This window comes from Cricetulus griseus, chromosome 5 (assembly GCF_003668045.3).
Source record: "Cricetulus griseus strain 17A/GY chromosome 5, alternate assembly CriGri-PICRH-1.0, whole genome shotgun sequence".
NCBI lineage: Eukaryota > Metazoa > Chordata > Mammalia > Rodentia > Cricetidae > Cricetulus > Cricetulus griseus.
In genome coordinates, this window is record NC_048598.1 from 169,629,834 (window position 1) to 169,650,422 (window position 20,589).

Sequence of the window (20,589 nt, forward strand, 5' to 3'; positions counted from 1 at the left end):
AAACAAAAAGTCACAGTGGATAAATAAAGGGGTCTTTTTGAGAAAAGTGTTTATATGCCCTACAGTAAAATACATTCAACCCTCATAGATTCTGAAAAATAATTAGCATCCCTGCCCTCATAATAGTTGCTTTCTTTTCTTTTTGTAAGAAATAAACACTTTTTATATCTGTTAGCTGCCTAAATAAAAGATTGGGAAAACTGTAAATGGAAATGCATAAACTAATTATTTTTGAAAGAATACTTAGTTCAGAATAAACTAACTTATGTCTATGTTTCAAAAATTAAATAAAGTTCACCCTTGAACCAAGAAAAAATAAATTTTTAAAAGGTCATCAGCAGCCAAGCATTGGTGGCACATGCCTTTAATCCCAGCACTCGGGAGGCAGGGGCAGGTGGATCTTTGTGATTTCGTGGCCAGCCTGGTCTATAGAAATAGTTCACCAAGTAGCAAAAGGCTCTTGTGGCCAGAGTCTGGCAAGGCCTTGTCCTCCCCCATTCCCTCTGCCTTGCTAAATTGTGCTTTACATCCCTAAAGCTAGCCACCAAGGTCTTTTCCCTTATTTGGCCACTTCCTCCTCCTGAGGCTGCTTACCAAGGTAGAGCTATCAAAGTATTAAAGTCCAGCAATCAAAAGTCCCCTTTTGGCTGCCCTAATTTACATGCCCAATCAAAACAAACCAACTCATCCTAACATGGGGATTTCCCTTTTTTCCTTTATAAACTGCCATTTGTCTGTGGGCCACATCTGTTTCCTCTCTATCTAGAGGCTGTCCTTTGTCTCCTCTCCCTGGTTCCTCCCTCATCCTCTACTCCTATCTTTGTCTCTCATTCCCTGCCCTCATTCCCTGTGGGGCAAATAAATCGCCTTTGTGATCAGAACTTGGTCTTGGGGTGTTCTGTGATGATTCCAATCCTTTCATGTATACTTTGTTCAATTCTTGGTCCCCAAAATACCATTTACTTTCTATTATTCTACTAAAAGCTGGTGGGTCTCTATTACACCTACAAATACTTGAATATACTCAATACAGTCCCACATGTACTAGCCTCTAGAGGGGAACATGAGGGCAGCATCACAACTAGAGGGAGCTTCTCCAAACCCTAAGGGCTGATACATGGATTATGAACCACATACCTCAAAGTATGCCTTAGCCTTAGGTGGCTTTTGAAGTGTGGGCATCTGAGGAGTCTTGGCCTTAGGTGGTTGTGTGAGGTGTGGGCATCTGAGGTGTGTTAGCCTTAGGTGGCTGTGTGAGGTGTGTGCATCTGAGGGACACTATTTTCAGGAGGAATATAGGCCAGTGTCCATCCTACCTGCTCACATGGATTGTGGCTGGAAGTAGGTCAGAGTGAAATGCAATACAGTGCTTCAGCTTTTAGAATGGTCCAACTTGAATGAGCACTAAAAAGACCTACAACTTTGTTCCATTTGTTAAACCAAATGCCTCCAGATATAACTGATATAGGTAGCGACAAACCAACTAGCAAAGCACATTTTTGTTTATGAGTGAACAAAAGGTAACTCACAAGAACCTTGCTGACAATGCTCTCTTAGAGAGAGAGAGAGAGAGAGAGAGAGAGAGAGAGAGAGAGAGAGAGAGAAAACAGTTTCAGCTAGGGAAGTCCCAACATGGCCGACCTTACAGCACCATACAGACACAGGCAGGGACAAAGGCCAAGGGAAAAGGGTTCCAAACTCTCCAAATACCTTCTTCTTGGGAAAGACACTGTCCAACTACAGAAATTAAACCTCTGTGATTCCATGCACCAAGCCCTCCTCTGATACAGCAGGGATGGCACGGTAGAGGCAACAGCCAAGGGCTGTTTCCATCTGGGAGGTGGATAACCTAGACAGAATAGACTAGCAATTCCAGAAGTTCAGAGTTCTAATTGCCACACACATAAAGTCACAGCAAAGGCCATTTTGAAAAATATAAAAGCTTTGGAGGGGCATGACAATGACCTCCTCCTAAAACAGTCCTGGAACATACCCACAGTTGAGTTCCCTGGGTCTTCAAAGAATGAAGATGTCCCTGTCACTTCAGACTTAATCCAAGGAAGCACTTCTGGAATAATTGTGTATAACAGCTGTCTAAAGATATCTAGTGTTTTTTATTGCCCATCTCTTCCTAAATTAGCTCCATGGGGCTGGGGTCTTTCCTGATCTGTGTGTCCACTAATCCCCAGTACTTACATGTACACATTTGGACCACAAATCTGAAGGAACTATGCAGATGGAAATTTACCAACAAGCAGGTACTACAGAACTAAAGACCATTCAGACAAATGAAGGAGATAGTTACAAAGTGTTAAATTGACGAAACTCACACATTACAGCACTGGCTGGAAACACTCAGTAGATTTAAAAGTAGCAAAAGCTGACAACTCTTTGGCTTTGTTTCCTGCCAATATCAAAAAGCATTCTTATTTATGCCCCATTTCTTTGAAAGGGGAACCTGGATTTTGGTTGGCAACATTACAAAAGAACTATCATAGCAATGGTATTTCTCGGTTAAAGACCAGAAAACAGGGATCCAACACCATCCATGGTTCTGCTTTTCTTTAGTTGAGGCAAAATTAACATCCTACGACATGTACCATGCGATGAGCTTTTACAAATGTCCTAAGCCATGTGCACAACTTCCCAAAGTAGATTTAGGCATTTCGACACTGGACAGTTTCTATGCCTGTTAGTCAGTTCCCTACCAATCAATGGGAATCTCTATGTAATTTCCCCACAACCTTTGCATTTTCCCTGTCTGGGAACTTCATTTAAATGTGAGGTTCTTTCTTGCTGCTGGCAGCATCAACAGCTCATTTGTTTCTATTGCTTAATAGTATCCCTTTGAAAGAGAATATCATAATTTATTTTACCTATTTTCCTGTTGATGGACATTGTTTCCAGTTCAAATAAAACTCCAGTAAATATTCTCACAGGGATATTTGTAAGTCTATACTTTAGGCATGCAGTCTATCTACTTTGCTATAGGCTTACAACATACACAGGCAGGTGCGAGCTGGCCCACCTCACAGCCAACCCAAGATACTGTCTTATTTAGCCCTTCCAGTACATATGTAATGCTGTCTCATCACAACTCTGATCTTCACTTCCCTAATAACTAAAAATACTGAATTCTATTCCATTTGCTGGTAAGCTACTCTAAGGATTTCCTTGTTGATATGCCCAAAGTTATTATCTTTGGTTAGAATATGTAATAGTAAAAAAAATGCAATGTGTAATGGAAAAAACTCCAGATGTCATAACAATAGTGACAAAATATTTAAGAATAAAACCAGTGAAAGATAGAAAACTCCTCCATAAAAAAGTAGACCAGTCTGGCCTTGAACTCACAGATATCCACCTGTCTCTGCCTCCTGAGTGCTGGGAATAAAGGCATGTGCCACCATCACCCAGACATAAAATATTCTTCTTACAAATGAGTTTTTGCTAAAGTTCAAACACTAAAATACCTTTTGAATTATTTTTTATAAATTTTATTTAAATTAGAAACAATCTTCTTTTACATATCAATCCCAGTTCCCTCTTCCTCCCATATTCCCATACCCCCCACCAACCCCCCAAACCATCCTCCATCCACTCCCCAGAGAGGCTGAGGCCTTCCACGAGGGATCATCAAAAAATCTGTCAAGTCATTTGGGGCAGGACCTAGGCTCTCCTCCGTGTATCTAGGCTAAGAGAGTATCCTTCCTTGGGTAATGGGCTCCCGAGGTCCATTTGCGCACTAGGAATACATCTTGGTTCCACTGCCAGAGGCTCCATAGACTGCCTAGTCCTCCTAGCTGACATCCATGTTCAGGGGGCCTGGTTTGGTCCCATGTTGGCTCCCCAGTTTTCAGACTGAGGTCCATGAGCTCCCACTTGCTCAGGTCAGCTGTTTCTGTGTGTTTTCTCAGCATGGTCTTGACTCCTTTGCTCATCACTCCTCCCTCTCTATAACTGGATTCCAGGAGTTTGGCTCAGTGCTTAGCTGTGGATCTCTGCTTCTGCTTCCATCAGTTACTGGATGAAGGCACTAGGATGCCATTTAAGGAAGTCATCATTCTCATTATAGGGGAAGGGCATTTAAGGTAGCCTCTCCACTATTGCTTAGAATCCCAGCTGGAGTCATCCTTGTGGATCTCTGTATAATTCCCTAGTGCCAGATTTCTCTTTAAACCTACAGTAGCTCCCTGTATTGATGTGTCTCTTTTCTTGCTCTCCTCTATTCATCTCCTGACTCAATCTTCGTGATATCTCATGTTCTCCTCCCCCTCCTTTTTCTCCTACCTCTCCCTCCCCCATGCTCCCAACTTGTTCAGGGGCTCCTGTCCCTTTCCCCTTCACCATGGAACCATATATGTCTCTCTTATGGTCCTCCTTGTTACCTAGCTTCTCTGGCAGTGAGGATTGTAGGCTGGTAACCCTTTGCTCTATGTCTAATATCCATATATGAGTGAGTACATACCATGTTTGTCTTTTTGTGACTGGGTTACCTCGCTCAGGATGGTTTCTTCTAGTTGCATCCATTTGCCTGTGAATTTCAAGATTTCATTGTTTTTTTTTTGTTTTTTTTTTTTTTTTTTTTTTTTTTTCCTGCTGAGTAGTACTCTATTGTGTAAACCTACATTTTCTTTATCCATTCTTTGGTTGAAGTGCATCTAGGTTGCTTCCAGGTTCTGGCTATTACAAACAATGCTGTTATGAGCATGGTTGAACAGATGTACTTGTTGTATGAATGTGCATCCTTTGGGTATATACCTAACAGTGGAATTGCTGGATCTTGAGATAGACTGGTTCCCATTTTCCTGAGAAACCACCATACAGATTTACAAAGTAGCTGTACAAGTTGGCACTCCCACCAGCAATGGAGGAGTGTTCCCCTTTCCCCACATCTTCTCCAGCATAAACTGTCATTGGTGTTTTTGATTTTAGCCATTCTGACAGGAGGAAGATGGTATCTCAGAGTTGTTTTGATTTGCATTCCCCTGATGACTAAGGATGTTAAGCACTTTCTTATGTGTCTTTCAGCCATTTTAGATTCCTCTATTGAGAATTCTCTGATTAGTTCTGTACCCCACTTTTTAATTGAGCTATTTGGTGTTTTGGTGACTAGTTTCTTGAGTTCTTTGTATATTTTGGAAATCAGCCCTCTGTCAGATGTGGGGTTGGGGAAGATCTTTTTCCATTCTGTTGGCTGCTGTTTTATCTTGTTGACTGTGTCTTTTGCCCTACCGAAGCTTCTCAGTTTCAGGAGGTCCCATTTATTAATTGTCAATCTCAGTGTCTGTGCTACTGGCATTATGTTCAGGAAGTGGTCTCCGTGCCAATTCGTTCAAGGGTACTTTTATAAATCCCACTTTCTCTTCTAAGAGGTTCAGTGTGGCTGAATTTTTTTTAAAGAGTTATAAAGCAATTACTGCAAAATTAGTAAAAATTGGAAGTCCTAATATTTCCTAGTGTTAAGACAGTAGATTTAGAAATCAAAGAGCTGGGGCTGGAGAAATGATGGCTCAACCATTAAAAAGTAGGCTGATAACCAAATATATAAAAATCAAACATCTGTGAACAACTGGGTCTGTAAGCTAAGACCCAGAAGGACTATTTATTTATCTCCTTCTAACCCATATTAAGATATTGGTTACACTTGAGTAAGGATAGAATTATGGGTTCTGGTAATAAACCACGAAGTAAAGTTAACTTGGAGAGGTATAAATCTGTCCCTTAATGAGCTTACTTTTATAAATACTACAACAAGAAGCTGCCAATGTAGCACAAAGATTTTCCCAATTAATTTATATTTCAGGCATTTATTTCTGACTTTACTATGAGCTCCTGTCTCGTTTAAATAAAGTAGCATTCCCCTTTAGTAGTCTTCCTATTCACTCTGTCCTAAATTGTTTCAAAATGACTTGTTAAAGCTTAAGTAAAGCCGGGCGTTAGTGGCGCATGCCTTTAATCTCAGCACTCGGGAAGCAGAGGCAGGTGGATCTCTGTGAGTTCGAGACCAGCCTGGTCTCCAGAGCGAGTGCCAGGATGATAGGCTTCAAAGCTACACAGAGAACCCTGTCTCGAAAAAAAAAAAAAGCTTAGGGATTTATAAACAAACACAAACTTAATTATTCTAATAATTAAGCCCCTTTCTCAAAGGAGGAGGTGGTATAAAGGTATACAAAGTATAAAACAGGTATAAAAGATATAAAAACAATGCTTTAACTCATGACTTTCTCGTCATTCTTTTGTATTGGGGGTAGGAACAAAAACATTCCCTCAATTGTAACCCTGAATGTGAAACCTTTCCAGGCAAGTCATGATTGGGTGCCTGGGTTCTCTGCAATTTGAGAACAGCCAAATGTCAGATTCAAAGACAAAATAGGCTTGTTTTTAATATAATAAAATCTAAATCTATGAGAGAAAACAGAAAAAAGACTAAAGCCTTTATGCTTCATGAAATCACCTTTAAATGCTCTGATGTAAGCAAGCATTAGCAGACTAGCATCAGGGACATCATTTACACACATCAGGCTCCATCGCTTTACATTTACATGTATTTCATATTAGGCATTTCATATTCAGATGAGTTTTAATTGAAAAAAAAAAAAACCCTGACCACCTACAACTGGCAAAGTGCAACACACAGAGGAAAACTCTTAGGGAACAGTGTTTTCCTGCACTTCCTACTGTTTGCAGTCTATAAAGCTCCCTGTGACTAAGTGCATGTGACACCATCAGTATCAATAAAGAACCTGAAATGACATGATTTTGCTCGAAGACATGAAGTGGGAAGCAGGCTCAGGACATGGAGAGAGGGGCAGGCTCAGGACATGGAGAGAGGGGCAGGCTCAGGACATGGAGAGAGGGGCAGGCTCAGGACATGGAGAGAGGGGCAGGCTCAGGACATGGAGAGAGGGGCAGGCTCAGGACATGGAGACAGGGGCAGGCTCAGGACATGGAGAGAGGAGCAGGCTCAGGACATGGAGAGAGGAGCAGGCTCAGGACATGGAGACAGGGACAGGCTCAGGACATGGAGAGAGTGACAGGCTCAGGACATGGAGAAGGAAACAAGCTAAGGACATAGAGAGGGAAGCAGGCTCAAGATAAAATGTTATTTCTGAGATCTTCTAGATTTATTTATTGTCTGCATTTATTTTAAAGTTTTGTCTTTTTTCCACTATTGATCAGCATTCTTACAACTTGGTGATCCCTCATTAAACATAAATAACATGATTCTCTTTTCTTGCCCACAAAGGTAGTGCTCTACAATTTAAGTCAGAGTTCAAGATACACCTAGCAATACAGATTTACAAGAGAGGCTTTTTAGGTAAAGTTATTTATGTCCTTATCGTAGGACAAAATTTCCCTCCATATCCCACCAATCTTCTGTGCTAGTGCACACATACATTGAGTGTCATGGTCTCTGTAGGTCCTTTGTGGTCTAGCCACTTAAATGTGGACACCAGAGTGGATCACAGTTACCAGTTAACAAAGTCCCCAGTTGTGGCATTTAAGCTTAGTCCTCAAAGTGTAGTTTCTGCACTGTGAAGCAGTATAAAAATCAACCCTTTAAAAGTTTAAAAAGCAAAGGCAAAATGGAAAATGAGAGCATGTCTACAGAGACTTCCTCCTCTCTGAATCATATACTGTGGGACACTTCCTCTCACACACAGTAAGTTAATATATTGGTACACTTATAAAATTTATAAATACATATTGGGAGTATACACTCAAATGCATTTTTCTAGTTAAGGCATAATACCATGCATTTTTCAAAATAAACAGAGTATTTCCATATATTTCTAAATACCATAGTCCCAGAATATTTTACTGAGGTGCATGAAGCACTAATCTGGGCAGAAAAGATGAAATAATTAGATTGTAAAAGGGAGAGATCCGATGGGCGTCGGTGGCGCACGCCTTTAATCCCAGCACTCGGGAGGCAGAGACAGGTGGATTTCTGTGAGTTTGAGGCCAGCCTGGTCTCCAGAGCGAGTGCCAGGATAGGCTCCAAAGCTACACAGAGAAACTCTGTCTTGAAGAAACAAAAAAACAACAACAAAAACAAAAAGGGAGAGATCCGTGCAAGGCCGGGATGCATGTTTTCCAGGGCAGAGTAGGTAGCTTGTTTCTTGGTTTGTACTCTAAACCCTGTGACTTCAGTGAGAGCTGAAAACGGCTCACAGGCACCACCTGGTTAGGTAAGGAGCACAGCTGCCAGCTCCAAATCCTGACTCCACCACTTACTTTGGGGAAGATGAAACAACAAGTCTCTAACAGCCCTTGTTTAGCACGGGGATGTAAGGAGCCCCAGAAGTTCAGAATAATTATTAATAAATAAAAAAACACCATTTAACATTGGCCCTCTACAATAGTGGGAATGAAATGGCTGAGTCATATTTTAAATTAACTTGACCTTTTGAAAGGTGTTTTCTGGATCTACTAATGTTTAACTAAGTGGAAGCTTTTTTCCCTGAAAGAAAAATCCCTTAATATCACTCTCATGAACTGTTCCATCTTGGAACAGCTGATGTAAACTAAACAATGTCAGACCCAAACCAAACAGACACAGGAATAACTCTACACGGCTTGTCTTCTTGGCTTCACTATCAAGAGGAATGTGTGTTTACATTTTGATCTTTTGTCCTTTTTTAAATTAAACGTTTTGAAAGAGCAGCAACTGGAATGGCTTTTTAAAAGTTTTCAAACATACTAAGCCACACACGGTAGAGCCTACTGCTTGAACATTCACAAACACCGCACCAACTGTGTTTACAGCCAATTTTTCATGTTAGTTTTGCTTTGATTTTAAATTTTATTTTCATGAATTAATTAATTGATTGATTTGAGACCCCTCTGTAGATCAAGCTAGCCTCAAACTTATAGCTGATTTTTAAGCTATGTTTTCATTTTAACCTTGGCCTGAAATTTTTAGCTTTAGTTATTTCTAAAAATTACATAATGAGACAGTTATTTGGAAATTCTGAGACAAAAATTTGATCTCATAAAATAATTATACTAATAATCACATCACAATGATGGTTTACTGTGGGACAGGACTGCAAAAGGCTAGAACATGACAAAACCCAGCAGTATCACTGCACTCTGGCTTTTTCCTCACTGTCTCTTAGGTTTATTTTATTTATTTATTTATAATTTTACTTATTATAAAGTTTTGTTGCAATGAAAAGCAGTCAGAGCAAACAAACCCCTAGAAATTATAAAGCAATATGTACTTTTCTTTAGTTCGGGCTTTTGAAATGTACCTTGCAATTTAAAGGAGGGGAAAAAGAATTCCTAATACAGGAGTTAATACAAATAACACACAAACTGACATATGAACAAGGCTAAACTTACAAGCCTGGACCAACTGTATTCAGTTAGGGGCTTCTGCCTCTCAACTGCTTCATCTAAACAAACTCATCACATACACTCTCTATGAAGAGTCTCTCACAAAATTATTAATTCACAGATCCAGAGTAAACTTAAAAGGAAGAAATCCTGGGAGGGAGGGGGAGAGTTTTCTTAGCCGCTGTATAGGCAGTGCACAAGCTCGGCTTTCCACACCGACTTGTCCCTTCTAACAGGTGGTTCCTTCTGGTGCTCTGGAAACCTGACAGAGACTGCAGCCAGTCACTTCAATCTCCTGTGCTCAGTCCCTCCCCTCCACACTCTGAGATGTCCCATCAATCTCCAGGCTCCACTGGGAGCCTTCTCTAACTCTACTATTGCTGATAAATGGCTTGCTTAAGGCTTAAGGCATCATAAGTAAACTTCTAATAGACAAATTCAGTGTTTTCTGATGGTATTTGAGAGACGGAAAAGGAAACACTTTTTTTTTTCTTTAAACAAAGCTATAAACAAAATCTTGACAGCTGGAAATTTACTGGAATCCATGGAGGGAGATTTGTAACAATAAATAACCATGCAACATTTACCCCTCTCCCGGGTGCGGCCTCAATGGAAAGCTTGTAACTGTCTTACAGAAAGAAAGCTTGTTTTTAATTCAGGCAGGTCAGGAGGCACCCCAAGCCCCCACCATCCTTTAGGGCCTTGCCTCAGTCTCTCACATGCCCCACTGATTTTCCTCTTTCTTTCCCCCTCTCAACACTCCCCCCTCTTGTTGCTCTCCCTTGACTCCCTTCTGCAAGTCTGCAAGACTCCCTTATTGGTGGATAAGAGGAGGAAGAAGACTACTTCAAGGCCATGGATGTTTCAATTTCACTCTCTAATACTTGTAACTGAAGAGAATCCTGATTTATAACTGTACTACTCTGAACATCATAAATCTTCTGTGATACTACTTCTGGGTTACACTCATAAACAGCACTTTAATATTCTTAGCAATTGGCATGAATGCTATAATCCATTTCAGGATTTAAAGCTATCACAGCCCAAGACCGCACAGTCTGATTAACTACAGAAACCTCTTACCTGCAGTTGTAAGCTGAAAGCAGACAACAATTACAACTGTGCAATGTAGTTTCACATTAAACCCCAAAGGGAGCCACAGCACCCCAAATATTCTACCTGGGCTTTCTAAAAAGTTTAAGACCAGAATGGGTTCCAAACAAAACAGTGATGTTACTCTTTAATAAAAGTTTGTAACTCTACAGGAGTTTCTAGCAGCTAAGTCTTTTAACGTGTAGTCAGTGTTTGCTCTATACACTCTCCTCCGACCTCACAAATACTAACTCATTTGTCCTTGTAACAACCACATGAATTCTGGACTATCACAGGGTCAGCACTACAAGTGCTCATCAGCACGGTGCTTCTCCATAAATGCCTGAATTTAAAGTTACTACAAAAATAAAATTTTACAAATGTTTTCAAACCAACTAAATATATTTGAAAAATCCAAAGTATATTAAGAGGCTCTTTTAGAGGCCTGGAGAGATGGCTCAGCAGTTAAGAGCACTTGTTACTCTTCCAGAGGATCTGAGTTCAGTTCCCAGCATCCACATGGTGGCTTACAACCATCTGTTAAGTCCAATTCTAGGGCATCCTGTACCTTCTGACTTTTGATGGAAACACACACACACACACACACACACACACACACACACTGTACATATGTAGAAAAACATTCATATACTTAAAATAGAAATAAATCTAATATAATTTTTAAAGGCACTTATAATTTTTGTCTGTTGTACAAAACAACTGGACAGCCAAAAATACATGTCTTTTGTCATTTGTTGTTGGCAATACATTAGCAAGAGCTGACAACTGGCTGCTTTGCCTTATGATGGCCATATGGCACCCGAGATCAGGTTCTTATTGGCGTGTGTAGGAAAGTAGACACAGTGTGCAGACCTATAATCCCAGTGCTTGGGAGGCAGAGGCAAGCTGAGCTCAAGGCCAGCCTGACTTACACAGGGAGTTAGGAGCAGCCAACGCCAGCCTAACAGTCAGCCCACATAGGGATTCCTTAAAGTGACCACAAACTCAACAGGTTAAAGAAAGAGCCAGCTGAGAATATTTCTGCACATTCTTGGGAAGCCAGCAGACTACCCTTACCTGCTTTTGCCATCTGCTTAAGGGAAACCACAGCAACAATTTCAGACAGGCTTCCACTTTTAAGCAAGTTTCAGAAGTCCTCACATGTTTCAGAAGTAAAGAACACTTGCTCAAAATTGCATGAGGGAATTTCTTCAGACACACTGATACTACTTTTCTTCCCTTTAATCATTTCTTCTTGTGATAAATGTCCTCATTTCCTAAATCCACACCATGATCACAAGGCCCTATCTCTCATTATTAAACTAGTTGATATTGTGAGTCAGGGAGAGCCTTCAGCTGTGTGCCTCCAGTGACCTCATCAGGCTCCAGTGAAGAGTCTACCCAAAGCTCCCACAAATGGCCCTGGCTAAATGAAATGGGTTATAAAACAAAACCACAAGTCACACATGTGGGAAAAAGATGTGGTGGGTTATGACAGAGAGACATAAGCAGTGGGCAGAATAATTATAATGTATTATACATACCTATGAAATTCATTTTAAAAGATCTAACAGTATCTCCAATATTCCATACTGTTTTAAGTTGTGAAAAATCAAAGTGACAGCCAGGAGGTGGTGGTGCATGACTTTAATCCTAGTACTCTAGAGGCAGAGGCAGGAGATCTCTGTGAGTTTGAGGCCAGCCTGGTCTACAGAGTGAGTTCAAGTACACACTGTCTTGAACCCTGTAACACCCTGCCCCTGCCCCCCCCCCAAATCAAAGTGAGATAAGGTTTTCTGACAAAGACTTCACAGGTTTAAGAGGATCCATTGCTACTTGGAGGGAGGGAGGAAAGGAAGGAAGAAGGAGGGAGAGAGGGAAGGAGGGAGGGAGGGATGTTTGATATTCTTGCAGTACATTTTTGGCTTTTGTATCTACTTTTAATTTTAGTTCCTTTTCCCCTGCAACATAGAAGACTAGTTCTATATATTGCTTAAGTTCATCCCACATTGTCTTCTCTGCTAGTGACCCTTTGTGATTTGTTCTTTACCATTTGTCAATTCATCAGGGTAATTTGAACTATATTTATTTTTAACCACTTGAGAAATTCTGAGCAACACAGATCCAACAATGATGACTGTCTAATTAACACTCATTTTATTTCAAATTAACAGTGATTCAACGATTTGGCCTACTGTAAACCCATCAGTAAGTGCCAGATTCAGGGGTACTACCCTGGCATAGAAGACAAACATGTCAGGATGAGGCAGACAGAGTGGATAAGCATTCTGTATACTCTAGCTTCTTTCTACCATCTAGAAGTTTCCCCAGAGAGTCACCATAAGCTACTAACATTCTACCACTTATCTTTGCCTGAAAGCCAGGACCAGGTTGATAACCATCCCCCAAAGTCATTATGTGAACAAGTAAGAATAGGCAGGAACTCTATCAACAAATGAAAGACCCCATGGGAAGGCATGCAGGAGGTAGAGGCCACCTTTAAGCATCTGGCACCATCTATGACCCCATTACTGCAATAATGGATTAGACCACTATTTCAATAACTACAGGTACCTGGCTTTCTAACTAAACCACCACAACACAGGAGGTCAAGATCATTGGCTTGGTCTTTATAAGAATCTAACAGGTACAAGTTTCATGGTCAAAAACTTGACTTTTAACCTCGAGCTATTATAATACTATCACTTGTACACAAATGATTCAAGAGAGAAGTCAAGAGCCAACAATGCAAACCGATTACCAGTATTGGAAAGAAACCTCGGATACCCATGGGACAAATTTCATTTAAGAACTTACTGATGATCTGGGCCTCAAGGTCAAATAGATGTAAAAAAGCCAGGTCTGCTACTTTGAGTTTTTTATGTGACCTTGAACAAATGAATTTTCCAAAGTTTTAAAAAGGGGCAAGCACAGTTATCTCTCCATTGGGAATGGGCTCCAAAAAGCCAGTTCATTCACTAGGGATAAATACTGGTTCCCCTGCTAGTGGCCCCACAAACTGTCCAAGTCACCCAACTGTCACCCACATTTGGAGGGCCTGGTTTGGTCTTATGCAGGTTCTCCAGCTGTCAGTCTGGAGTTAGTGAGCTCCCACTGTCTCAGGTCAGCTGATTCTGTGGGTTTCCTCATCATGGTCTTGACCCCTTTGCTCATGTTATCACTCTTCCCTCTCTAGGACTGGTCAGCCTAGATACATGGGGGATGGGGAGACTTGCTCCTGCCTCAAGTGATATGACAGACTTTGTTGATTCCCCATGGGAGGTTTCATGGGGGGTGGAGTGGGAAGAAGGTGGGGAGGAGCAGGGCTGCAGGGAGAGGGAACTGGGATTGGTATGTAAAATAAGACTTTTAAAAATGAAAAATAATAAAGAAAAACATTAAAAGGCAGTGGGGGGAGCTAGCACAGGTCAAGTTGGCCCCAGCCCCTTCTGGAGATAAACCTGGTAGACAAGAGTACTGGGATGGAAGTAGGCCCACCTGTGCCAGCTCTGCTTTTGCAGCACACTAACTATAAAGCACAGAATAAGTGACAGCCTCATTAGTGTCATGGAGCTGGAATGATGAACGAAGACATTTCCAGAGAACCTAGCACACCAAAAATGTCAACAAATGGCTGCCCTTTCTCTAATCATTAATAATAACAGGGGCTACTTTATGGTCATGATCGTCATGATCCACCAACCAGTGTTTTCAAAATGTGGTCAGGGCACTGTAGGTGCCAGAAAACCTGAGGTGTTTGTTGACCAAAAAGAAAAAGAATCTATGTCCCACCTATTCATAACAGTTCTCTAAGAAGGTACTAGATAATGTTATTTTCCCAAACTTCAAGCTGCACGTGAAATGTAAGCTTCATTGATCCTGTACCCTGTGCTGTGCCACACAGACTGGTGTCCGTCCACACGTACTCTCTCCTGTGCCAAGAGAATGACCTAGTGTCTTAAGTATTCTCCTGGATATAGACATACCTTAATAGGTCTGTAGGGTTTTGGTCAATTTCCCATGTGTGTCTTTTCCACAAATGAGTATATCTTGAAGTGTGTGTGTGTGTGTGTGTGTGTGTGTGTGTGTGTGTGTGTGTGTATGTGTGTGAGAGAGAGAGAGAGAGAGAGAGAGAGAGAGAGAGAGAGAGAGAGAGAGAGGGCGTGCGTGCGTGTATGTGCATACATGCACATGACTATATATATATTTCCCCCTTTGTCCAGGAGTAAACTATGGCCTTGTATGAATTCAAGCTCCAGAGAGTACACTTGGTTAAAGATCTATTTGGAAAAAAAATGATCCAGATGATAAGATGCCCACAGTCTGAAAGGGCCATTCACAAAAAAGTCTGCCAAGCATTCTATAGCCTACAATTGTTTTTAACCGCTTCTTACACAGTTTACTTCTATGGGAACAAGAGTGTGACTTAGAAGAATAAAAATGAACTGCCCCAACAGAGATTATACTAACACCAAACATACATCTGCTGGATAATGATCAAATTGTGCTAGGGTAGAGCCAAAACTTCTGAAATCCCTGGAGGTAGAGGTGGGAATAAACTAGTTAAGTATTCATTACAACTGACCTTGAGTAATTTTATAGGAAAGATGACTTGAAGAATATAAAGCTTCATAAAAGTAAATACCCCTACTGCTTACAAATGCACTTCTTTGTTCCAATGTGCAGGATACACACCCTTGCAAGGAGAAATCAAGTCAATGCAAAGTACTTCAAGAGAATTAAACAAAAAGGGGTTAGCTGTATTAACATCATAGTCTGAAGAGCATAAAGGTTCTTTACCAAGTCCCCCATCTCCTGTTGCCTGCCATCCAGTCCCTATCTCCTTTGTGTACTGCTTGCCTCCATGTGTATCTCCCTTCACACACAGTGTGTGCACAAGGGCGTGTGCACACACGTCATAGATGACACTGCAGGACAAGCATTTGATTTGGTGTGGGAACAATTGAATTTATGACTACCCTATCCTCAAAAGCACCAAATGTCCCATATTAAGATTTTTAAATAGTAATCTTCCCTTTCACATTTAAAGAGCACTAATGTCCACAGTTTCACGTTTTAGACCAGCTAAAAGTGCATTACTCTTGTAACCCAGCCAATATGTAATTAATTCTACAAAGAAATAAAAAATCTTTCTAGGAAGGGACACAGGAAATGAAGTGTTTTCATTGTATGAAATGCATTGTGGACACACAAATCACCAGCACTATAAATAAATAAAAGTTGCATGCGTGCTTGCCTTACACCACATAGAAAACACTAGTACATTTGCACACCATGGCATTTTAGCCTGGGTTCCTGAAAAACACTGTGTAAATACAAGGGACTGTGAACGTGTGTGTGTGTGTGTGTGTGTGTGTGTGTGTGTGTGTGTGTGTGTGTGTGTGTATGTGTGTATCTGGTGTGTCAGGGAGAGGTTGGGAAGCACGAGGGACGGCACTTGCCTTTTGGCAGCTATTTAAGAAAATTCCTTTTCTCTCTCATTCATTCTTTCTAGCCTCAGTGTCTGGCAAGGTCCTTACAGTTACTCACTGGCTTTTCATTCTAAAGACAGCCGACATGCTCTTAGAGCTTCCTATGGTGTTATTTTTTTCCCACACACTTAAAAAAAATCAAACCATTCAATATATGTTTTGAAATTTTTTAAGAAAAGAAAATCATTGGCCTATTTCCTCACTTCAGAGACCCCTTACATATCTGGCTAAATGTGATCCTTTGTTATGCGTCCAAAAATATCTCCACCACATGATATTGGAAAATAATAAATTATTCGTATTCCAAGGATGTCACAGCTATTACCATTCATTTGCTTTACCTTAGTGAGTCGATGTCACACTCCTCTTACTGAGTCCTACACGCTTGCCTTTTTCTCTGCGAACACTCCATTAATAAATTTAAGGGCTGAAAAGAGGACACCAAGCGCCCTTCATGCACAATGGCACTCTCCAAGACTGAGACATCTCCAGCCACGGGAAAGTTAACCTTCCAGCAAGATGCCCACCCCAAATCGGCCAAGGAAGAAAGGTGACAGAGGGGCTGCGGAGCGCAACCTTTCATTTCTCCACCTCCAGAGAAAGGGAGGGCTTGGCAAGAGAGCGGAGTAGGAAGGTGGGCGAGTGGGAGACCGAAATGGGTGCCGGGGTGGGTGGGTGTGGGCGGGATGGGAAGATAGAGAGTTCGGGGAAGGTGGGGAGCTCAGCGCAGGGTTCGAGAGCAAGGCGGGGTTGGCGAGCGAGACGGGCGGGCGGGCGCGGTGGTCAGGGCGCGAGGGGGCCGGTCCTCACCATTGAACGCCCCTGCTTCCGCGGCCTCCTCCTCCTCGCCGTTTTCGGAGTCGGAGCGCATGGGCTCCTCAGCGAAGTTGACACCCTTACTGGGGGCGCCGCCCCCGACGGCGGCGCCCGCGTTCCCCCAGGTCCTGCCCTCATGGCCGAAGCAAGCGGCGCCCTTGCGCTCGTTCTCCTGCTGCAGCCGCGTGAAGTGCTGCAGCGCGAACTCCAGCAGGTCGGCCGGCTGGTGCCTCAGCACCTCCACCGTGAAGCCCTGCAGCAGCTCCGTGAGCCCCGCGGGGATCTCGATGCTCATCCTGCCTGTGCACGCCCCGGCGCCTGGGCGCCGCCCTCGCACCCTGTCCGCTGTCCGGTCTCAGGCTGCGCGGCCCCGAGCGAGCGCCCCCGGCGCTACCGGCTGCGAACGCGGCGCCCTGGGCCCCTGGCGCGGCTGCTCCGTGCGGCGGCGGCGGCGGCAGAGCGAGCACAGCCCGGGAGGGTTGGCAGCATCTCCAGCTCCTCCCGCTCCCTCTCCCGCCACCACTGCACCGCCCCACGCCCGGCGCCCCGCCCCCGCCCGCGCGCCCACGTGATCCCCGGAAACCATGGCAACCCGGCAGGCGGGTTCAGCGCCACTTGCTAAGTGGCCTCTGGGTGGAGGCAGCGGGAACCTAGGGCGTGAGGCCGACAGCTCTCAGAGCAGATCCTGCGCATCATTCTGCCCAAGCCCTCCCGGAGTTGGCGTCGTGCAATTTGTTCTGAAACTTCAGCCTCCACCTTGGTGGTGGCTTTTCTTCTCCTAGAAGCCAACAGTAAGAGAAATGTGCATGGTGTCTTTTGTTAAAGTCACACAGCTGTACTGGTTCTCTTTTGGATACAGGAAATATGGCTACTTATTTGTTACAACATTTTCTTTCACTAGGTTTTTTCCCGCTTTTCAGTCACCTGGCTGTGATGGTCAGCTTGCTGTGCAGATGTTCTGCCACGGCATGCTTGGTGCATTTCTTGCTAGTTGCTGAGACAAAGGCAACATTTATTTATTCAATTTTTATTAATTTGTTCGAGACCAGCCTGGTCTACAAGAGCTAGTTCCAGGACAACCTTCAAAGCCACAGAGAAACCCTGTCTCCAAAACACCAAAAAAATAAATTATTATTATCAAGCACCCCTCCCTCCTCTCCTCCCACTCCCTCCCCATCCCGTCTGCTCCTCGGAAAGGGTAGGGCCTCCCCTAGGAAGTCTACTAAGTCTGTCCCATCATCTAGTTGAGTCAGGACCAAAGCACCTCTTCAACCCCACCCCGTTTCTACGCTGGGCAAGGTGGCTCTCCATATAGAATGGGCTCCACTAAGTCAGTCTGTTTATGCATTAGTGTTAGGTCTTGGACCCATTGCCAGTGGCCTCATATATTGTCCCAGTCACACCATTGTCAACTATATTAAGGGAGTCTAGTTCAGTCTTACGTAGATACCCCATTTGTCAGACCTGAATAAGTGATCTCTCACTGGCTCGGGTCACCTGGTTTCCCCATCATGGTCTTGACTCCTTTGTTCATATTATCACTCCTCTCTCACTTTGATTGTACTCCAGGAGCTTGGCCCATTGGTTAGTTGTGGATTTCTGCATCTGCTTCCATCTGTTTCTGGAAGAGGATGCAAGCTCCTCTGGGGTTGTGGATTATAGGCTGGGTATCTTTTGCTTTATGTCTGGTATATTTGTCTTTCTGGTTTTGGGTTACCTCACTCAGGATGGTTTTTAGGATGCCATTGTTTCTTAACACTGAATAGTACTCCATTGTGTAAATGTACCACATTTTCTTTATCCATTCTTCAGTTGAGGGGCATGTAGGTTGTTTCCAGGTTTTGGCTATTACCAATAATGTTGCTATGAACATAGTTGAGCAATGTCCTTGTTTGGTGAGTGTGCATCCTTTGGGTATATGCCCAAGAGTGGTATTGCTGGGTCTTGAGGTAGGTTGAACCCTAATATTCTGAGAAATTGATATACTGATTTCTACAGTGGCTGTATAAGTTTGTACTCCCACCAGCAAAGGAGGAATGTTCCCCTTTATTCCACATCCTCTCAAGCATAAGCTGTCATTGTTGTTTTTGATGTTAGCAATTCTGATCAGTGTAAGATGGGATATCAGAGTGGTTTTGATTGGCATTTCCCTGATGACTAAGGATATTGAGCATTTCCTTAAGAGTCTTTCTGCCATTTGAGATTGTTCTGTTGAGAATTCTCTGTTTAGATCTATACCCCATTTTTAAATTGGATTATTTGGTAATTTGATGTCTAGTTTTTTCAACTCTTTCTATATGTTGGAGATCAGCCCTCCATCAGATATAAGGTTGGTAAAGAATTGTTCCCATTCTGTGGGGAGCCGTTTTGTCTTGTTGACTGTGTCCTTTGCTTTACAGAAGCTTCTCAGTTTCTGGAGGTCCCATTTATTAATTGTCAATCTGAGTGTCTGTGTTACTGGTGTTAAATTCAGGAATTGATCTCCGATGTTCAAATGTATTTCCCACTTTCTCTTCTATGAGGTTCAATGTGGATGGATTTATATTGAGGTCCTTGAACCATTTGGGCTTAAGTTTTGTGCATGGCGATATATATGCATCTATTTGCTTCTTCTACATGTTGACAGCCAGTTATACCAGCACCATTTCTTGAATATGTTTTTTTTCTGTTTTATATTTTAGCTTCTTTGTCAAGATTAGGTGTTCATAGGTGTGTGGGTTGATATCGGGTCTCTGATTTGATTCTATTGGTCTACCTGTCTGTTTTTATGCCAATACCAAACTGTTTTCATTACTCTATAGTAGAGCTTGATGTCTGGGATGGTGATGCTCCCAGATTGTACAGGATAGTTTTGGCTATTCTGTTTTTTTTTTTTTCCATATGAAGTTGAGTATTGTTCTTTAAAGGTCTGTGAAGAATTGTATTGGGATTTTGATAGGGATTGCATTGAATCTGTAGATTACTTTTGGTAAGATTGCCATTTTTACTATGTTGATCCTACCTATCCAAGAGCATGGGAGATCTCCCCATTTTCTGATATCTTCTTTAATTTCTTTCTTTAAAGACTTGAAGTTCTTATCATACATGTCTTTCACTTGTTTGGTTTGATAATTTGTTATTTGTGGCTATTGTAAAGGGTGATGTTTTTCTGATTTCTTTCTTAGCCTCTTTGTCATCTGTATATAGGAGGGCTATTGATTTTTTTTAGTTAATCTTGCACCCTGCCACATTACTGAAGGTGATTTCTTGTAGAATTTTTGGCACCACTTATGTGCACTATCATATCATCAGCAAATAGTGAGAGTTTGACTTCTTTTCCAATTTGTATCCCTTTGATCTCTGTTGTTTTAATGCTATAGCTAGAACTTCAAGAACTATGTTGAGTATATATGGAGAGAGTGGACAGCCTTGTCCAAAGGCAGCATTTATTGTGAAACACTTAATCAAAGTTAATTGATATCCTTCAGACAGGCTACAGGGTCGTTAGGACAGGTGGTCAGACAGCAAAGGATGTGCTGCACTGTCAGCCTCCTTACTTATTTTTAAAACATTTCCTGATACTTGGAGCCATTTCAATTTGAATATAGCAATATAAGGAAATTGAACTACACATTTGTGCTTTTTAAAGTAAGCCCTTGTCTTTAAATCAAGCCTATTCTAAGAATTTTGAGGCAGAAAAAAATTATCTTTTGCCAAATTAAATGCCGTTTCAATACACATATTTCATTTTCCATAATGCTCATTTCATTTTACAGCACTCCAAGCACAAGCCTGCTTAGCTGTTCTTCCTTTAGCTTTATTTTATTCACTTAGTTATTCTCATTTACCTTTCTGCCCACACAGA

At 42.1% G+C, this 20,589-nt stretch overlaps 1 protein-coding gene across 2 annotated transcripts in view; it reads right to left on the reverse strand.

Moving 5' to 3' along the window:
* Window positions 1–17,270, reverse strand: part of Prkar2b (protein kinase cAMP-dependent type II regulatory subunit beta) — a 92,634-nt gene extending 75,364 nt beyond the window's left edge. Inside the window, exons 1-2 of one of the 2 annotated variants that reach the window (XM_035445083.1) lie at window positions 16,740–17,270; window positions 4,469–4,534 (exon numbers count right to left, since the gene is read on the reverse strand). In XM_035445083.1, coding sequence (XP_035300974.1) covers window positions 4,469–4,534; window positions 16,740–17,040 — 367 coding nt within the window. In that variant the 5' untranslated portion in view covers window positions 17,041–17,270. The remainder of the gene's footprint in view (window positions 1–4,468; window positions 4,535–16,739) is intronic. The other variant, XM_027417001.2, reaches the window with a different exon arrangement.
* Between the last annotated feature and the right edge of the window lie 3,319 nt (window positions 17,271–20,589).